The sequence below is a fragment of the Polyodon spathula genome, chromosome 28 (assembly GCF_017654505.1).
Source record: "Polyodon spathula isolate WHYD16114869_AA chromosome 28, ASM1765450v1, whole genome shotgun sequence".
In the NCBI taxonomy this organism is placed as follows: Eukaryota; Metazoa; Chordata; class Actinopteri; order Acipenseriformes; family Polyodontidae; genus Polyodon; species Polyodon spathula.
In genome coordinates this window covers 8,486,060-8,502,213 of record NC_054561.1, presented here as the reverse complement: position 1 = coordinate 8,502,213, position 16,154 = coordinate 8,486,060, and the positions used below count along the sequence as shown (strand labels likewise).

General features: G+C 40.0%; 1 protein-coding gene across 1 annotated transcript in view; it reads right to left on the bottom strand.

The window, feature by feature from the left end:
• LOC121301963 (zinc finger protein 135-like) overlaps nucleotides 1-15,139 on the bottom strand; it is a gene marked incomplete at its 5' end in the record, with an annotated part of 125,007 nt that extends 109,868 nt beyond the window's left edge. The window contains one exon of the mRNA XM_041231708.1: nucleotides 14,455-15,139. Within this exon, the coding sequence (XP_041087642.1) occupies nucleotides 14,455-15,139 (685 nt within the window). The remainder of the gene's footprint in view (nucleotides 1-14,454) is intronic.
• Nucleotides 15,140-16,154: the final 1,015 nt, after the last annotated feature.

Below are 16,154 nucleotides of genomic sequence, written 5' to 3'. Positions count from 1 at the left end.
CCTGATTTGTTTGTCTGCTTGTCTCTCTTTGGTGCAGCTGCTAGGGCTATTGTTCACAAGCCCCATTTTTTGGGGGTTTCATTCGGCCATTGAATGTTTTTTTCAGCTTTTTCCAGAGAAAAAACGACTAGAAACCTGTGCTTTACATCTTTTCAATGATGTCAGACAGGGTCCGACATTGGACCGGAAAGGGAAAAACCTAATGTCGGACCAGGTACGACATTGGACCACAAAGGGTTAATGACGCACATTGCTTGTGTGAAAGTAAGTGTCATTCAAACTCTGTAAACCATTGAAAGGACTGATTTCAGTCAGTGATTCGCTTCCTGTTTTACCCAGAAGTGATTGGTTCACCATTAAAAACTCCTCTTTGGGTGCTATATTTAAATAAAAACAAGCATGAACTTGTTCTTTTTATCCTGGATTCCGACTCATCTCACAATGAAGTAACCATTGAGCCGTCGCTTGAATGGGGCTCGTTTGAAGCACTGTAAGCTCTCTGTGTTACAGAGAAGACCAACTGCAGCTCTCTGTGTTACAGAGAAGATCAGCTGCAGCTCTCTGTTAGAGAGAAGACCAACTGCAGCTTTCTGTGTTACAGAAAAGACCAACTGCAGCTCTCTGTTAGAGAGAAGACCAACTGCAGCTTTGTGTTACAGAGAAGATCAGCTGCAGCTCTGTGTTAGAGAGGATTAACTGCAGCTCTCTGTTAGAGAAGACCAACTGCAGTTCTCTGTTAGAGATAAACTGCAGCTCTGTGTTAGAGAAGACCAACTGCAGTTCTCTATTAGAGAGACCAACTGCAGCTCTGTTAGAAATTAGCTGCAGCTCTCTGTGTCAGAGAGAAGACCAACTGCAGCTCTCTGTGTCAGAGAGAAGACCAACTGCAGCTCTCTGTCAGAGAGAAGACCAACTGCAGCTCTCTGTCAGAGAGAAGACCAACTGCAGCTCTGTGTTAAATATCAACTGAAGCTTTCTGTTAGAGAGAAGACCAACTGCACCTCTCTGTACCGAGATCAGCTGCAGCTCTCTGTCAGAGAGAAGACCAACTGCATCTTCGTTACAGAGAAGACCAACTGCAGCTCTCTGTGTTACAGAGTTCAACTGCAGCTCTCTGTCTTAGAGAAGATCAACTGCATTCCAACTGTGTTTTTCAACATCGACCACATCTCCAGAATAATATTACCTTTCAAAGACTTTGATTCAGGTAACATGCTTGTTTGTATAGAAAATATCTACATGCAAACCAGAATGAAAAACGTTAAACACTTCAAGATTAAAAATACAAACAATTCTACTTTGATGAACAATTGAAACAAGATAAGACTTTAACTGAACTGATGATGATGTGTGCATTTGAAAACAACAACTATGTACACCAGAACCATTTTAACACTGATGGAATGGATCTACAAGATCTACTAAAGGCAACTGAAACTGCTTCCCAACTGAACTTGAAACAAAAATGCAGTTCTCATTCCAACCAACACAACAGATGCTGCTTAACACAGTCACTGTGTGTAATGTGTGTGAGTCCTGCATGCTTATGAAAATGTTTGTTTAAAAGTTTTACTCCTGTTTGTGTCTTTACTTATTTCTGGTACCATGATTTTTATATTCTTCTTACTTTTGTGAGCCTTAATAAACTGAATCATTTGTATGTGTTGAGTTTCTTCTTGTCTGCTACTAAAGTAAGCATTTATGATTGATTTTGGGATCCTTAGACCCATATATTTATGAATTGTTAATGCTAGTTTATTAACTTGATATTGCAACTGGAAAATAAAATCATAATTACACCACAGAAATGTAATAGTGGTGTTATTAACACTAGAACCACCATGTGGGTCAAGGTAACCCATTTTGGATTTAAAATTGTAATTACTCTTCCATTGTGAATTGCATGTGCATGTCTGTTCATGACTTTTCCTAAATATATGACTTGAATATCCTGATGGCATTTGAGCACCAGATTTGCAAAAATAAAAATTTTGTAAGCACTCTACCTAGAACCACCAGTCAGGTCACTTTGACCCATGTATTACAATACATGTTTTTCTTTTTAATATTGTCAATAATCTTGCTTGTTCTTTGCATTACAATCAATCTCGCAATAAAGGGGCATGTACATGTGTATTCTAATCCTTGCAATCTCATGAAACCTTGCAAAGGTACAGTATCTCTCATGTCATCACGTGGCTACTTTCCATAGCAAATTATTGTTACAAGTACAGTGAAAGACTAGGCAGGAAAGTAAAATGGCTGAAAGATGGAGATAGAGAAGAGGACAGGTGCTTGAAATGCTCCATACTCTGCCTGAAGATGCGTCTGATGTAGGGGATCTGAGTGACAATGACAGCGACCATTCCTGGGTTCTAGAAACGAGCAGTTCCGAGAGTGAAAGCGAAGATGATGCCACAGAATTGCCAGCCAGTCTTCCACAAACAGGGTCCATAAGGCGCAGAGGTGGAGGTCGTGTTCATGGCAGAGGTTCCACTTTCGGGCAATTGCCTGTGGTGCTAGGGGCGGCTTTGCCATCTGCAGCAGCAGCTTCTCAAGCGCCAGCTTCTGGCCAACCAGCACCACAGACAACGACAATGGCAGCATCTGCTTCTGGAAGCAACATTCAGGAGACAGGGAAAGACGGGACTGTTTGGAACATTACCCGGTTCTGAGGCTGTGAGAAGACGAGCGTCTGAAAATGTTTTGACTGAAACATCAGATCCAACGCCGCACGCAAAACACAACATTGATACCTACTCAGTGCGATCCTGTTACTGATAGATATGCTAGTGCTACTGCACATTCAACGCTGTACAGTAGCAGAGGCGTATCGGGTAAAAAATGATGATTCCTGGACATTGTCTGTGGAGGAGTTACAAACGGCCATTGCAATCCTGTATGTTCGTAGTTCCTGGTGAATGGGTTCCCTTACCTGGGAAAGAATGAAATGTGCCCTGCTGGTCAGAGACTGGGAGACAGCGTTGTACTCAAACTTATGAGGCTATACTTCACTCCATTTGGCCAGGGAGTTGAAGAAAAAATAAACGATTCTTGTAGGAACAGTGAATAAGGCGAGACGCGAGCTACCACCGTCTGCTGAAGCCTTGACTGCACTGCTGTACTCCACTGCACTGCTCGGGCAGAAGGACTGTGCCACCCTGAGCGTGTGCAGGACAAGAAGCAAACAAATGTGCTGATTCCCAGCTCTTTACACAGCTCACTGGCCATCAGGACCAATGGGAAAAAGAAGCCAGAGACAATGCCACCAAGTACGGAGTGGATGTATTGGAGCAGATGACATGGCAGTACTCTGTCAAAGGCGATTCTCGCAGGTGGACTGTGGCTGTTTTTTTACAATGTTTTTTTGTCTTTCATTTTCATAATGAAGCAGTTTAAAAATGTATAGCTCAAATTGACCCGCGTGGCAGTTCTAGGTACGAAATTCCAGCGGTTCTAGTGTTAATGTTCAAGAATCAACCGGATTGGTGGACTGCATAAAATGTTCAATTCTGCCATCTACTGGTCACTTTTATTAACTGTGATGCAAACTAAATCCAGAATCATAAAAAAGCCAATTGTGTATATAAACGGGTTTTCCTAATGTGTTTGAAATCATTTTTAAACATACTTTCAGTGATGTGTATTTTTGTTGCCTTTACTAGTTTTATTCTGCTGGTATCATTTAAAACACTGAGGGAGACCTCAATTACGTCACACAGTGTTTTTAATATTGCTGGGTGAAAGAAGCACGTTTTTATAGGAGCCACAGCAGCTCCAGTATTGTGATGTGGTGCAGATGCATGTTATAGACTCAATGCTTAATCTGTTTCTAGGACCTGCAAAACGTGTCATTGAAATGTGCAGGGAACGAGGGATTCTCACACATCAAGAAATGAAAAGGATTCAGAGAATTGATGACTATGAAGTGCTCAGTGATTTAGGCAGAATACCCAATACAATGAGATCGGGACTCGCTAGCTTTACTGCAGATCAGTGGACAGACTGGACACTTTTGCATTGCTGGATGTGTGGAAACTCTGTGAAAGTTTGTTATTTGTACTTGTTATTTGCTGAGGCTGACATGGAGCTTGTTACATTGTTACAGGAGAGGCCTATGTATAAACAATAAAGCCACTGCTGAATTTCACTACCTGTACTATCCATTGTAAACAGCAGAGGGCACCTGCAACCGCTTGTCAGCGCCGCATCTGCACTCCATCTAGAATCCTTCTGTTGGTTTCAATTTTCCCCCGACTCGGTTTTCAGAATGAATCCATGTTGTGCATAAATTAAACATAAGAACATAAGAAAGTTCACAAACGAGAGGAGGCCATTCGGCCAATCTTGCTCGTTTGGTTGTTAGTAGCTTATTGATCCCAAAATCTCATCAAGCAGCTTCTTGAAGGATCCCAGGGTGTCAGCTTCAACAACATTACTGGGGAGTTGATTCCAGACCCTCACAATTCTCTGTGTAAAAAAGTGTCTCCTATTTTCTGTTCTGAATGCCCCTTTTTCTAAACTCCATTTGTGACCCCTGGTCCTTGTTTCTTTTTTCAGGCTGAAAAAGTCCCTTGGGTCGACACTGTCAATACCTTTTAGAATTTTGAATGCTTGAATTAGGTCGCCACGTAGTCTTCTTTGTTCAAGACTGAACAGATTCAATTATTTTAGCCTGTCTGCATATGACATGCCTTTTAAGCCCGGAATAATTCTGGTCGCTCTTCTTTGCACTCTTTCTAGAGCAGCAATATCTTTTTTATAGCGAGGTGACCAGAACTGCACACAATATTCAAGATGAGGTCTTACTAGTGCATTGTACAGTTTTAACATTACTTCCCTTGATTTAAATTCAACACTTTTCACAATGTATCCGAGCATCTTTAGCCTTTTTTATAGCTTCCCCACATTGTCTAGATGAAGACATTTCTGAGTCAACAAAAACTCCTAGGTCTTTTTCATAGATTCCTTCTCCAATTTCAATATCTCCCATATGATATTTATAATGTACATTTTTATTTCCTGCGTGCAGTACCTTACACTTTTCTCTATTAAATGTCATTTGCCATGTGTCTGCCCAGTTCTGAATCTTGTCTAGATCATTTTGAATGACCTTTGCTGCTGCAACAGTGTTTGCCACTCCTCCTACTTTTGTGTCGTCTGCAAATTTAACAAGTTTGCTTACTATACCAGAATCTAAATCATTAATGTAGATTAGGAATAGCAGAGGACCTAATACTGATCCCTGTGGTACACCGCTGGTTACCACACTCCATTCTGAGGTTTTTCCTCTAATCAGTACTTTCTGTTTTCTACATGTTAACCACTCCCTAATCCATGTACATGTGTTTCCTTGAATCCCAACTGCGTTCAGTTTGAGAATTAATCTTTTGTGCGGGACTTTGTCAAAAGCTTTCTGGAAATCTAAATAAACCATGTCATATGCTTTGCAATTATCCATTATCGATGTTGCATCCTCAAAAAAATCAAGCAAGTTAGTTAGGCACGATCTCCCTTTCCTAAAACCATGTTGACTGTCTCCCAGTACCCTGTTACCATATAGGTAATTTTCCATTTTGGATCTTATTATAGTTTCCATAAGTTTGCATATAATAGAAGTCAGGCTTACTGGTCTGTAGTTACCTGGTTCAGTTTTGTTTCCCTTTTTGTGGATCGGTATTACGTTTGCAATTTTCCAGTCTGTCGGTACCACCCCTGTGTCAAGAGACTGCTGCATGATCTTGGTTAGCGGTTTGTAAATTACTTCTTTCATTTTTTTGAGTACTACTGGGAGGATCTCATCCGGCCCAGGGGATTTGTTTATTTTAAGAGCTCCTAGTCCCTTTAACACTTCTGCCTCAGTTATGCTAAAGTTATTTAAAACTGGATAGGAACTGGATGACATGTGGGGCATGTTGTCAGTATCTTCCTTTGTAAAAACTTGTGAAAAGTAATCATTTAATATATTTGCTATTTTTTTTTTCTTCATCTACGATTTTGCCATTTGTATCTCTTAAACATTTAATCTCCTCTTTGAATGTTCTCTTGCTGTTGTAATATTGGAAAAACATTTTGGAATTGGTTTTAGCTCCCTTAGCAATGTTTATTTCTATTTCTCTCTTGGCCTTTCTAACTTCCTTTTTGACTTGCGTTTGCAGTTCTGTGTACTCTTTCTGCGTACTTTCTTTTTGGTCCTTTTTTAATGCTCTGTAAAGTGCCTTTTTTCGCTGAATATTTTTTTTTAATTGATCTATTAAACCATTTTGGCAATTTAGTTTTACATTTAGATTTGTCTACTTTAGGGATATAATTGTTTTGCGCCTCTAGTACTACATTTTTGAAGAACAACCATCCTTCTTCTGTGGGTGTTTTCTCTATTTTACTCCAATCTACTTCTGTTAGTCTCTGTTTCATACCTTCATAGTTTGCTTTTCTAAAATTGTAAACCTTAGCTTTAGTCTTTACTTTTGGGGTTTTAAAAAACACTTCAAATGAGACCATGTTGTGGTCTGAGTTTGCCAGTGGTTCTCTGACCTCTGTTTTAGTTATTCTATCTTCGTTATTTGAAAAGACTAAATCAAGGCATGCCTCCCCTCTAGTGGGTGCCTTGACAAATTGTGTTAGGAAGCAGTCATTTGTCATTTCCACCATTTCTATTTCATCCTTCGTGCTACCCACTGGGTTTTCCCATTTTATTTGGGGGAAGTTGAAATCCCCCATTAGTATGGCTTCTCCTTTGCTACACACATTTCTAATGTCATTGTATAACAGATTATTTTGCTCACCGTCTGAATCTGGCGGTCTATAGCATGCTCCTATTATTATGCCTTTTGAATTTTTGTCTGTTATTCTGACCCATATTGATTCGGTTTTATTTTCTTTGTCCAGGTTTAACACCTGGGCTTCAAGACTGTTTCTTATGTATAGCGCTACCCCTCCTCCTCTTCTGTCCTGCCTGTCTTTCCTATGCAGTGTATACCCACAAATATTATATTTGTCCCCATCACTCTCAGACAACCATCGTTTCTGTAACACCTATCACATCATAGTTACCTGTTAGTGCAGTAGCTTCAAGTTCTAGAATTTTGTTTCTGATACTTCTAGCATTTAGATAAATACATTTAATGGTTGTCTTACCTGAGTTGTTGTTCTTGTTTTGATGCGGTCTCCCTTCTGTTTTTTTGTTGATTTCTCCCCCCTTCCTTTCTAGTTTAAATGCTTCTGAACCTGCTCAAGGATCTTTTCTCCGAGTAGACTAGTTCCCTTGTTATTTAAATGCAGTCCATCCCGTCTATACAGATAGTCCTCGTTGTAGAATGTGGTCCAATGATCAAGATAGGTGAAGCCTTCCCGTGTGCACCACGTCTTCAGCCATGCGTTTTGATTAGTTATTTCCAGCTGTCCATATGGTCCTTTGCAAGGTGCGGGTAGTATACCAGAAAATACCACAGTTTTGGTTTTCTCTTTTAATTTCCTTCCTAGCTCTCTGAATTTGTTTTGCAGGGATTTTGGTCTGTCTCTTCCAATGTTGTTTGTACCGATGTGGACGACTACTACCGGGTCGTCTCCTGTTCGTTCCAGGAGCCTGTCCACGTTATCAGTGATGTGCTTGACCGAGGCTCCCGGAAGGCAGCACACTGTTGTAGTAAGGGGGTCCAAACTGCGAATTGAACTTGCTGTGTTTCTCAATATGGAGTCCCCAACAATCATGACCTCCCTTCTTTTTGCTGTCTGGTCACCACTGTCAATAGGGTCCTGGATGTTGTTCCTTTCATTCTCTTGTTGTTGGTTCTGCTCATCAAAATTCTGAAGTGACTCAAATCTGTTGGTTGTTTTGATTTCTGGTGGTTGTGTTTGACGAAGTTTCTTTTTTTCCCTGCTTCTGCCTACCTGAACCCAGCTGTTCTGACCTTCTATCTCAGCAGTGTTGCTTCTTGTTGCATCTAAATCAATAAGCAGGCTTTGAAGGGTTCATTTGAAATGGGTTAAACAGCATAGTGGTTCAGCAATACAGATATTTTATAGACGGCTCTAAATTTGCTCTAGAGCTCCTTTGTGGGGACATTGTAGCAAGAAAACCAAGGTAGTATTAATCATTTGAAACTGTGTGTCCTTTACTCTGACATACACTGTTTATTATGCTGGCAAAGCAAAATCTCACAGACAGACAAAGTACAGCAGACTTCATTAAAACACACAGAATATATTGTCCAGCACGTCCTGTAGTTATTGACACTAGAACTGTATGCTTAAGAGAAACACAACGGTGTAAATACAATGAGCAACGCTGCCTCATTCTTTCATTTCTTCATTGTTATGAATTAGAATTAATATATAACGCAGACCTTTTTATTATTAAAACATATTCACGTTCTGCATTACTTTATACAATCTATATAATCCAATTGGACGATCAGCAGCTTCCATCTAATGTCACTGTTATCATTCCTCTAGTAACAGGGATGGGAATAAGATTCTAGGGTGTGCGGAACTGCTAGTGTGCAGAGTGATTTCCAAGCTGACAGGGGTTCATGTTTTTATATTGAAATCGATAGCAGAGTGATTTCCAAGCTGACAGGGGTTCATGTTTTTATATTGAAATCGATAGCAGAGTGATTTCCAAGCTGACAGGGGTTCATGTTTTTATATTGAAATCGATAGCAGAGTGATTTCCAAGCTGACAGGGGTTCATGTTTTTATATTGAAATCGATAGCAGAGTGATTTCCAAGCTGACAGGGGTTCATGTTTTTATATTGAAATCGATAGCAGAGTGATTTCCATTGCCACCGCTGCTGTCTTTGTCTGCTGTCTGCTCCTGTTGTTTCCACGTCTCTAAGCTCTAGTATGAGCAGACAAATCAGAGAGGGCTGAGCTGCTCTATCAATGCACAGGGAGTCAGGAGAAGTTCATATTGAAAATCACAGCTCAGAGGGGACAGAAATGATAGCTGCACGCCCCTAGTGGGAATATTTCAAACCAGGTCACTTCAGAAACCCTATGGCAAGCTGGTGTCTCCAATTAAAAACATTCCCCTCAGTTGTAAAAATGTCAATGTTAAGCACGTCCTGTCTTTTCGGAGACAGCCGTTTTTACTGCTGTGCGAGTTTTTAGAGCAGAAGCGGGCGGGGGTAGCGCTGCTGCAGGAGACGCACTCAGACAGTGAGAATGAGGCGGCGTGGCTGGCAGAATGGAAGGGGCCATGTCTACTGAGCCACAGTTCAAGCACTAGTGCAGGAGTGGCAATTTTATTTAAGCCCAGCCTAGGAGCAACAATTTTAGATATTGAAGAGATTGAAAAGGGGAGGTTATTAAAAGTGAGAGCAAGGTTGGGTGGCACTGTATATTTTTTTTATTAATATATATGCACCAAATAAGGGGAGGGAACGTATTTTAATTTTTAACACACTAAAGCAAGCTCTTTCAGGTGTTGATAATGATGATGTGGTGGTAGTGGGAGGAGTTTTTAACTGCACTATTGCTTTTACTATGGATAGAAACAATGAGGAGCCCAATCCCCAGTCATCCAGTGAATTAGCTGCAGTTCCTCAGTTCAGTGGCATGGTTGATGTCTGGAGGTGTCTGCACCCTAATGCAAGGCAATACACCTAGGCTCATTGTCGCTCACAGCAAATATATACAGCAAGGTTAGACCGCTTCTACACGCCACACACTCATCTGAATAAATTCATTAAAGCCAACATCATTCCCAATAGCCTTTCTGACCACCACTGCCTGTTAGTTACAGAACTATCTACCACTGACTCTCACAGCACCTCCTACTGGCATTTTAATGTAAAGTTACTACAGGACACAGTTTTTGTAAAGCAATTCAAGCAATTTTGGAACATATGGAAAAAAGAAAAAACACACTATAAAAATATGAGGCGTGGTGGGACATTGGCAAAATACAGATTAAAATCTTTTGCCAGCTACACACTCAATTCAGCTGGGTCACTGAACGCAGCAGTGAGAGAGTTGGAGCTTAAAATTCTCCAGTTAGAGCAGCCTGGACACAGACCACCAGGAGCAGACCCTGCAAACCCTGAGGGGGCAGAAACACATGCTCGGCAGCCTGCTGAAGGAGAGAGCAAAGGGGGTGCTGGTGCGCTCTCACTTCATGGAACTGAAAGACATGGACACCCCCTCCAGTTTCTTTTTTGGCTTGGAAAAGAGGAGAGCAGACAGCCGGCAGCTACATTGCATCCGGATACCTTGCGGCAGGGAGCTGTACAGCCGGGAGGAAATTAGCAGGGAAGCAGTAAAATTTTATACTGAACTATACAGCAAAGAGCCATGTGAACAAGAGGATGTGGAGCTGCTGCTTCAGGATTTACCCACCCTTAGCGAAAAAGAACAACATCAATTAGATAAGCCACTAACATACCAGGAGCTGACCACTGCCGTTACACAGCTTTCAACACAAAAGCTCCTGGCAGGAGGAGAGGTGCTGTGTGAGAGACACCTTGTGTGCTGTGAACGAGGAGGAGGAGGAGCTCCAGTTTTTGTTTTAATGTTAATTTTATTTTTATTTTGTTTGTTTTACAGTGTTTTTATTAATTTTGGCTTTAATCTGTTTTTAACAGAAGGAAAACGTTTTTTTATTGATTTTTTTATGATCCTTTTATTTTGTTTAAAATCTGTTTTTAAGGAGAACATGATGTATTTTAGTATTTTTTATTCTGCTGAGGCAGTAGGAATCTTAATTTTTGTTGTGTTTTACCTTTATTGAATTTTAATGGATTTTATTTGGAATGTTTAAATAAAGGATCTTAAAAGTCTCTCTCTCTCTCTCTCTCTCTCTCTAAGCTCCTCTCTCTCTCTCTCTCTCTCTCTCAGTGGTCACACCAAATATTGATTTGATGTAGACTTTTCTTCTGTTCACTCACTTTGCATTTTGTTAATTGATAAATATAAACTATTAACATGTCTATTTTTGAAAGCATTCTTACTTTACAGCATTTTTTCACACCTGCCTAATAACTTTATGCACAGTCTACGTATGATATTATATATATATATATATATATATATATATATATATATATATATATATATAAGAACATAAGAAAGTTTACAAACAAGAGGAGGCCATTCAGCCCATCTTGCCCATCTTGCTCGTTTGGTTGTTAGTAGTTTATTGATCCCAGCACCTTCTTGAAGGATCCCAGGGTGTCAGCTTCAACAACATTACTGGGGAGTTGATTCCAGACCCTCACGATTCTCTGTGTAAAAAAGTGCCTCCTATTTTCTGTTCTGAATGCCCCTTTGTCTAATCTCCATTTGTGACCCCTGGTCCTTGTTTCTTTTTTCAGGTCGAAAAAGTCCCTTGGGTCGACACTGTCAATACCTTTTAGAATTTTGAATGCTTGAATTAGGTTGCCACGTAGTCTTCTTTGTTCAAGACTGAACAGATTCAATTCTTTTAGCCTGTCTGCATATGACATGCCTTTTAAGCCCGGAATAATTCTGGTCGCTCTTCTTTGCACTCTTTCTAGAGCAGCAATATCTTTTTTATAGCGAGGTGACCAGAACTGCACACAATATTCAAGATGAGGTCTTACAAGTGCATTGTACAGTTTTAACATTACTTCCCTTGATTTAAATTCAACACTTTTCACAATGTATCCGAGCATCTTGTTAGCCTTTTTTATAGCTTCCCCACATTGTCTAGATGAAGACATTTCTGAGTCAACAAAAACTCCTAGGTCTTTTTCATAGATTCCTTCTCCAATTTCAATATCTCCCATATGATATTTATAATGTACATTTTTATTTCCTGCGTGCAGTACCTTATACTTTTCTCTATTAAATGTCATTTGCCATGTGTCTGCCCAGTTCTGAATCTTGTCTAGATCATTTTGAATGACCTTTGCTGCTGCAACAGTGTTTGCCACTCCTCCTATTTTTGTGTCGTCTGCAAATTTAACAAGTTTGCTTACTATACCAGAATCTAAATCATTAATGTAGATTAGGAATAGCAGAGGACCTAATACTGATCCCTGTGGTACACCACTGGTTACCACACTCCATTCTGAGGTTTTTCCTCTAATCAGTACTTTATGTTTTCTACATGTTAACCACTCCCTAATCCATGTACATGTGTTTCCTTGAATCCCTACTGCGTTCAGTTTGAGAATTAATCTTTTGTGCGGGACTTTGTCAAAAGCTTTCTGGAAATCTAAATAAACCATGTCATATGCTTATCCATTATCCATTATCGATGTTGCATCCTCAAAAAAATTAAGCAAGTTAGTTAGACACGATCTCCCTTTCCTAAAACCATGTTGACTGTCTCCCAGGACTGTTACCATATAGGTAATTTTCCATTTTGGATCTTATTATAGTTTCCATAAGTTTGCATATAATAGAAGTCAGGCTTACTGGTCTGTAGTTACCTGGTTCAGTTTTGTTTCCCTTTTTGTGGATCGGCATTACGTTTGCAATTTTCCAGTCTGTCGGTACCACCCCTGTGTCAAGAGACTGCTGCATGATCTTGGTTAGCGGTTTGTAAATAACTTCTTTCATTTCTTTGAGTACTATTGGGAGGATCTCGTCCAGCCCAGGGGATTTGTTTATTTTAAGAGCTCCTAGTCCCTGTAACCTACTCTGTCACTCCACTGGGTAGTTATTCATATAATAAAAAGCATTTCATTCAAAGAGCTTTAGTTTTCTAACGCCTCACAGGTTTTTCTTGTGGAATGGAATGCATTTTAATCACAATAAGACACCTCAGGCTATCTTTTCAAAGCTTTAATTAACTTTAATTAAATAACTATTTATTGAAAGAGGTAAATCACCTGTTCATTTTACAAAAATGTTAATGTTACAAGACGAGACACATTGAGAGTGTTGACAAGGACTTGAAATACAGTGTATTACTCAGCTGTTTGGTTCTAGTTCTGTAAAATAAATAGGAGTTAATTAAAGACTGGAGTAAAAATATGTCCTGCGGCATCTTATTGTGATACAAAAGCGGTGCACTTCCCTGTTTAGATGTTGATTCAACCAGCAGCACAGATTTCAGCCAGCGAGTAGGAGCAGACAGCACATGTGTCTTCAGTGACAAACGCAAACTAAAAGTTTGCACAGCTAATGTGCCAATTTATGCACAGCAAGCCAAAGAGCCGACACACACGCCCACTGAGGACAAAGATCAAAGCTAATTACTGTTTACTTTACACAATATTCTAATCAACCTCACAATTCAATACAGCACAGCACAGCTAAGAAAAAAACAATACAATGGCAATTTAAAAGGGGAAAATGGAGTTCAGAATCACAATTATTTATACTGACGGATGCAGAAGGAAAAAAGAACACAAACTAACTTGTAAATCAACATGCTGTTTTTAGCATTGCTCAGTATTTTGTTGCATAATTAATCAGTCGTTAATCAGCAAGCACAATGTTTAATTGTACAGTCAAGTCTCATTAGAACTCAGATTACACTATTTGACTTTCTGTACCTAAGATCCGTACACATGCCTGCAGCACAAATACAAGCATGGACAATGCACACTGCAAAGCAGGACAAATACAAGCATGGACAATGCACACTGCAAAGCAGCACAAATACAAGCATGGACAATGCACACTGCAAAGCTATACGTGGTGGAACATTCAGTCATTCTTGTCATAATACAACCATGAGACTGTGACAGGGATGGCTAAGTGGTGACGTCAGGCCAGAAGCATGAACTGAAGACTCAGGTAAGTCGAGTGCAAACACGCACTATGGCACTATTTTATTTACATGCAAAAATTAAATAAAAAGTTTTAACACAAAACAACTGAGCAAAATAAAACAGTTAAACAAAAATAATCACAAAACACATGTAGCAATTTCCATGCTACATAATGTGGGTGTAAGTCTCACCCACCTAGCCTGGCCAGGTTAAAACTTCATTTCCCATTTCCCCTTGCAACCACCCTCTGTTCATCCTCTCTCCCCATTGACTCCATTCAAATATCCACTCCTCCAGTCTCACAGCTCCTTAGAGGCTAGCATCTCTATTAAAGGTGGCTGATTTAGGCCTGGAGGGGGACTCCCTTTCTCTGAGGAATCCATCATATCCTACAGCATTACAAACTGAAATCTCAGTGATTATTGTTACCAGCTGTGATCTTTTCATTCAACTTTTATCTTTCCCTGTCTGTCTGTGCATTGACTTTGTGTTTTTGTGTTTGTGGGTTTATTTGAGGCCCACCGGACACTACACCCATTTCTCATTTGTGTTACTTTTTGGCTTCTGTTTTCCATTTACCAGCTTGCCTGTACCATCTTTATACTTACCTTATTTGTTCATCTTTTGTTTATATTTCATTTGTTCACAATAATAAACACTTCTAACATCCCTGCTTTTCCTGTCTGTCACTCTTACTGACTTATTTAGTTTAGCCAATGGTTTTTCCTCATGATTGAAAAGTCGCATTGAACAGTCTTTAGAGTTTGCCTCCTCTGTGAATTCGCTGGTGTTTTACCAGGGTTCCTGAGTGAGCGAAACTCTTCCCACAGTCAGAGCAGTGACAAGGTTTCTCTCCTGTGTGAGTTCTCTGGTGTTCTTTCAGGTTTCCTGAGCGACTGAAACTCTTCCCACAGTCAGAGCAGCGATACGGTTTCTCTCCTGTGTGAGTTAGCTGGTGTGCAACAAGGTGTCCAGACTGACTGAAACTCTTCCCACAGTCAGAGCAGCGATACGGTTTCTCTCCTGTGTGAGTTCGCAGGTGTTTTCTTAGGGTTTCTGAGTAACTGAAACTCTTCCCACAGTCAGAGCAGCGATACGGTTTCTCTCCTGTGTGAGTTCGCTGGTGTTTTTTCAGGTTTCCTAAGCGACTGAAACGCTTCCCACAGTCAGAGCAGCGATAAAGTTTCTCTCCTGTGTGAATTTGCTGGTGTTCTTTAAGGGATCCTGGCTGTCTGAATCTCTTCCCACAGTCAGAGCAACGATATGGTTTCTCTCCTGTGTGAGTTCGCTGGTGTGTTTTCAGGTTTCCTGAACGACTGAAACTCTTCCCGCAGTCAGAGCAGCAATGTAGTTTCTCTCCTGTGTGAATTCTCAGGTGTTCTTTCAGGGTTTCTGTGTGTCTGAAACTCTTCCCACAGTCAGAGCAGTGATGCGGTTTCTCTCCTGTGTGAATTCTCTGGGATTTTTTTAAATGCCCTAACTGCGTGAAACCTTTTCCACAGTCAGGATATTCTCCATCACCAGTCCTCACTTTAGCTGTCTGACTGGAACCTGTAAAATATGAACAGGAAAGAAAGTAAGAGGGACTGCTTGTAGGCTTGGTTGGTTCTTACTTCAGACTCCAATCTAATTTGTGGTCAGAATTACGTCTCACACACTCTTGCATCGTGCATCTTTGTTGTTGTCTCTTGCATACAGTAAGTAGGATAGATTAGCGATTTGGATTCTAGCACTGTTTGAATTAGACTACATAACATTTCTGTAATAATGCAATCAGTGCTCTCGCCCTCTAATCAAAATAGACCCTTATTGTACCCCGATGCTATCATGTTTCATATTGCTTCACTGTTTTTATATATTTATTTATATATAGGGCTTCATTAAGTAATGTATTCAGTTTAGTATTTTTTCTGTCAAACAACTTAATGTGCCTTTAAATAAGGAAAGCTTTCATTTTCAAGCAGAATGTTCAAACGAGATCACAGCATGCTAATAAGAGATTCATCTTTATTAAAGCTAGAATGAACAATAAAGTATTTTAGGCCAGCCACACTATTACAATTATTATGCATGACTATTTACATTAATAAAAATGAGATGCTTCTGCTATGGAATGAAAAAGTAAGACTTACAATATAAAAGCCCATTTAGTTGTTTCACAGAAAAATCAGCATGTTTCTCAATGTAATTGAAATACACGAATGGCTGAACAGGGTCAACTGCATTTAACAGTAGAAAAGCCAAGATAAAACGCCGCTAGACAAAACCCCTATTTATAGACATACAGCTCTGGAAAAAATTAAGAGACCTCTGCAAAATTATAAGTTTCTCTGGTTTTACTATTTATAGTAAGGAAGGAAGCAAGTTTTCTTCCAGGACAACCTTGTACCGGCTTGATTCATGTGCCCTTCACAAAGACAAATCTGCCCGATTCCAGCCTTGCTGAAGCACCCCCAGATGAGTCCAAT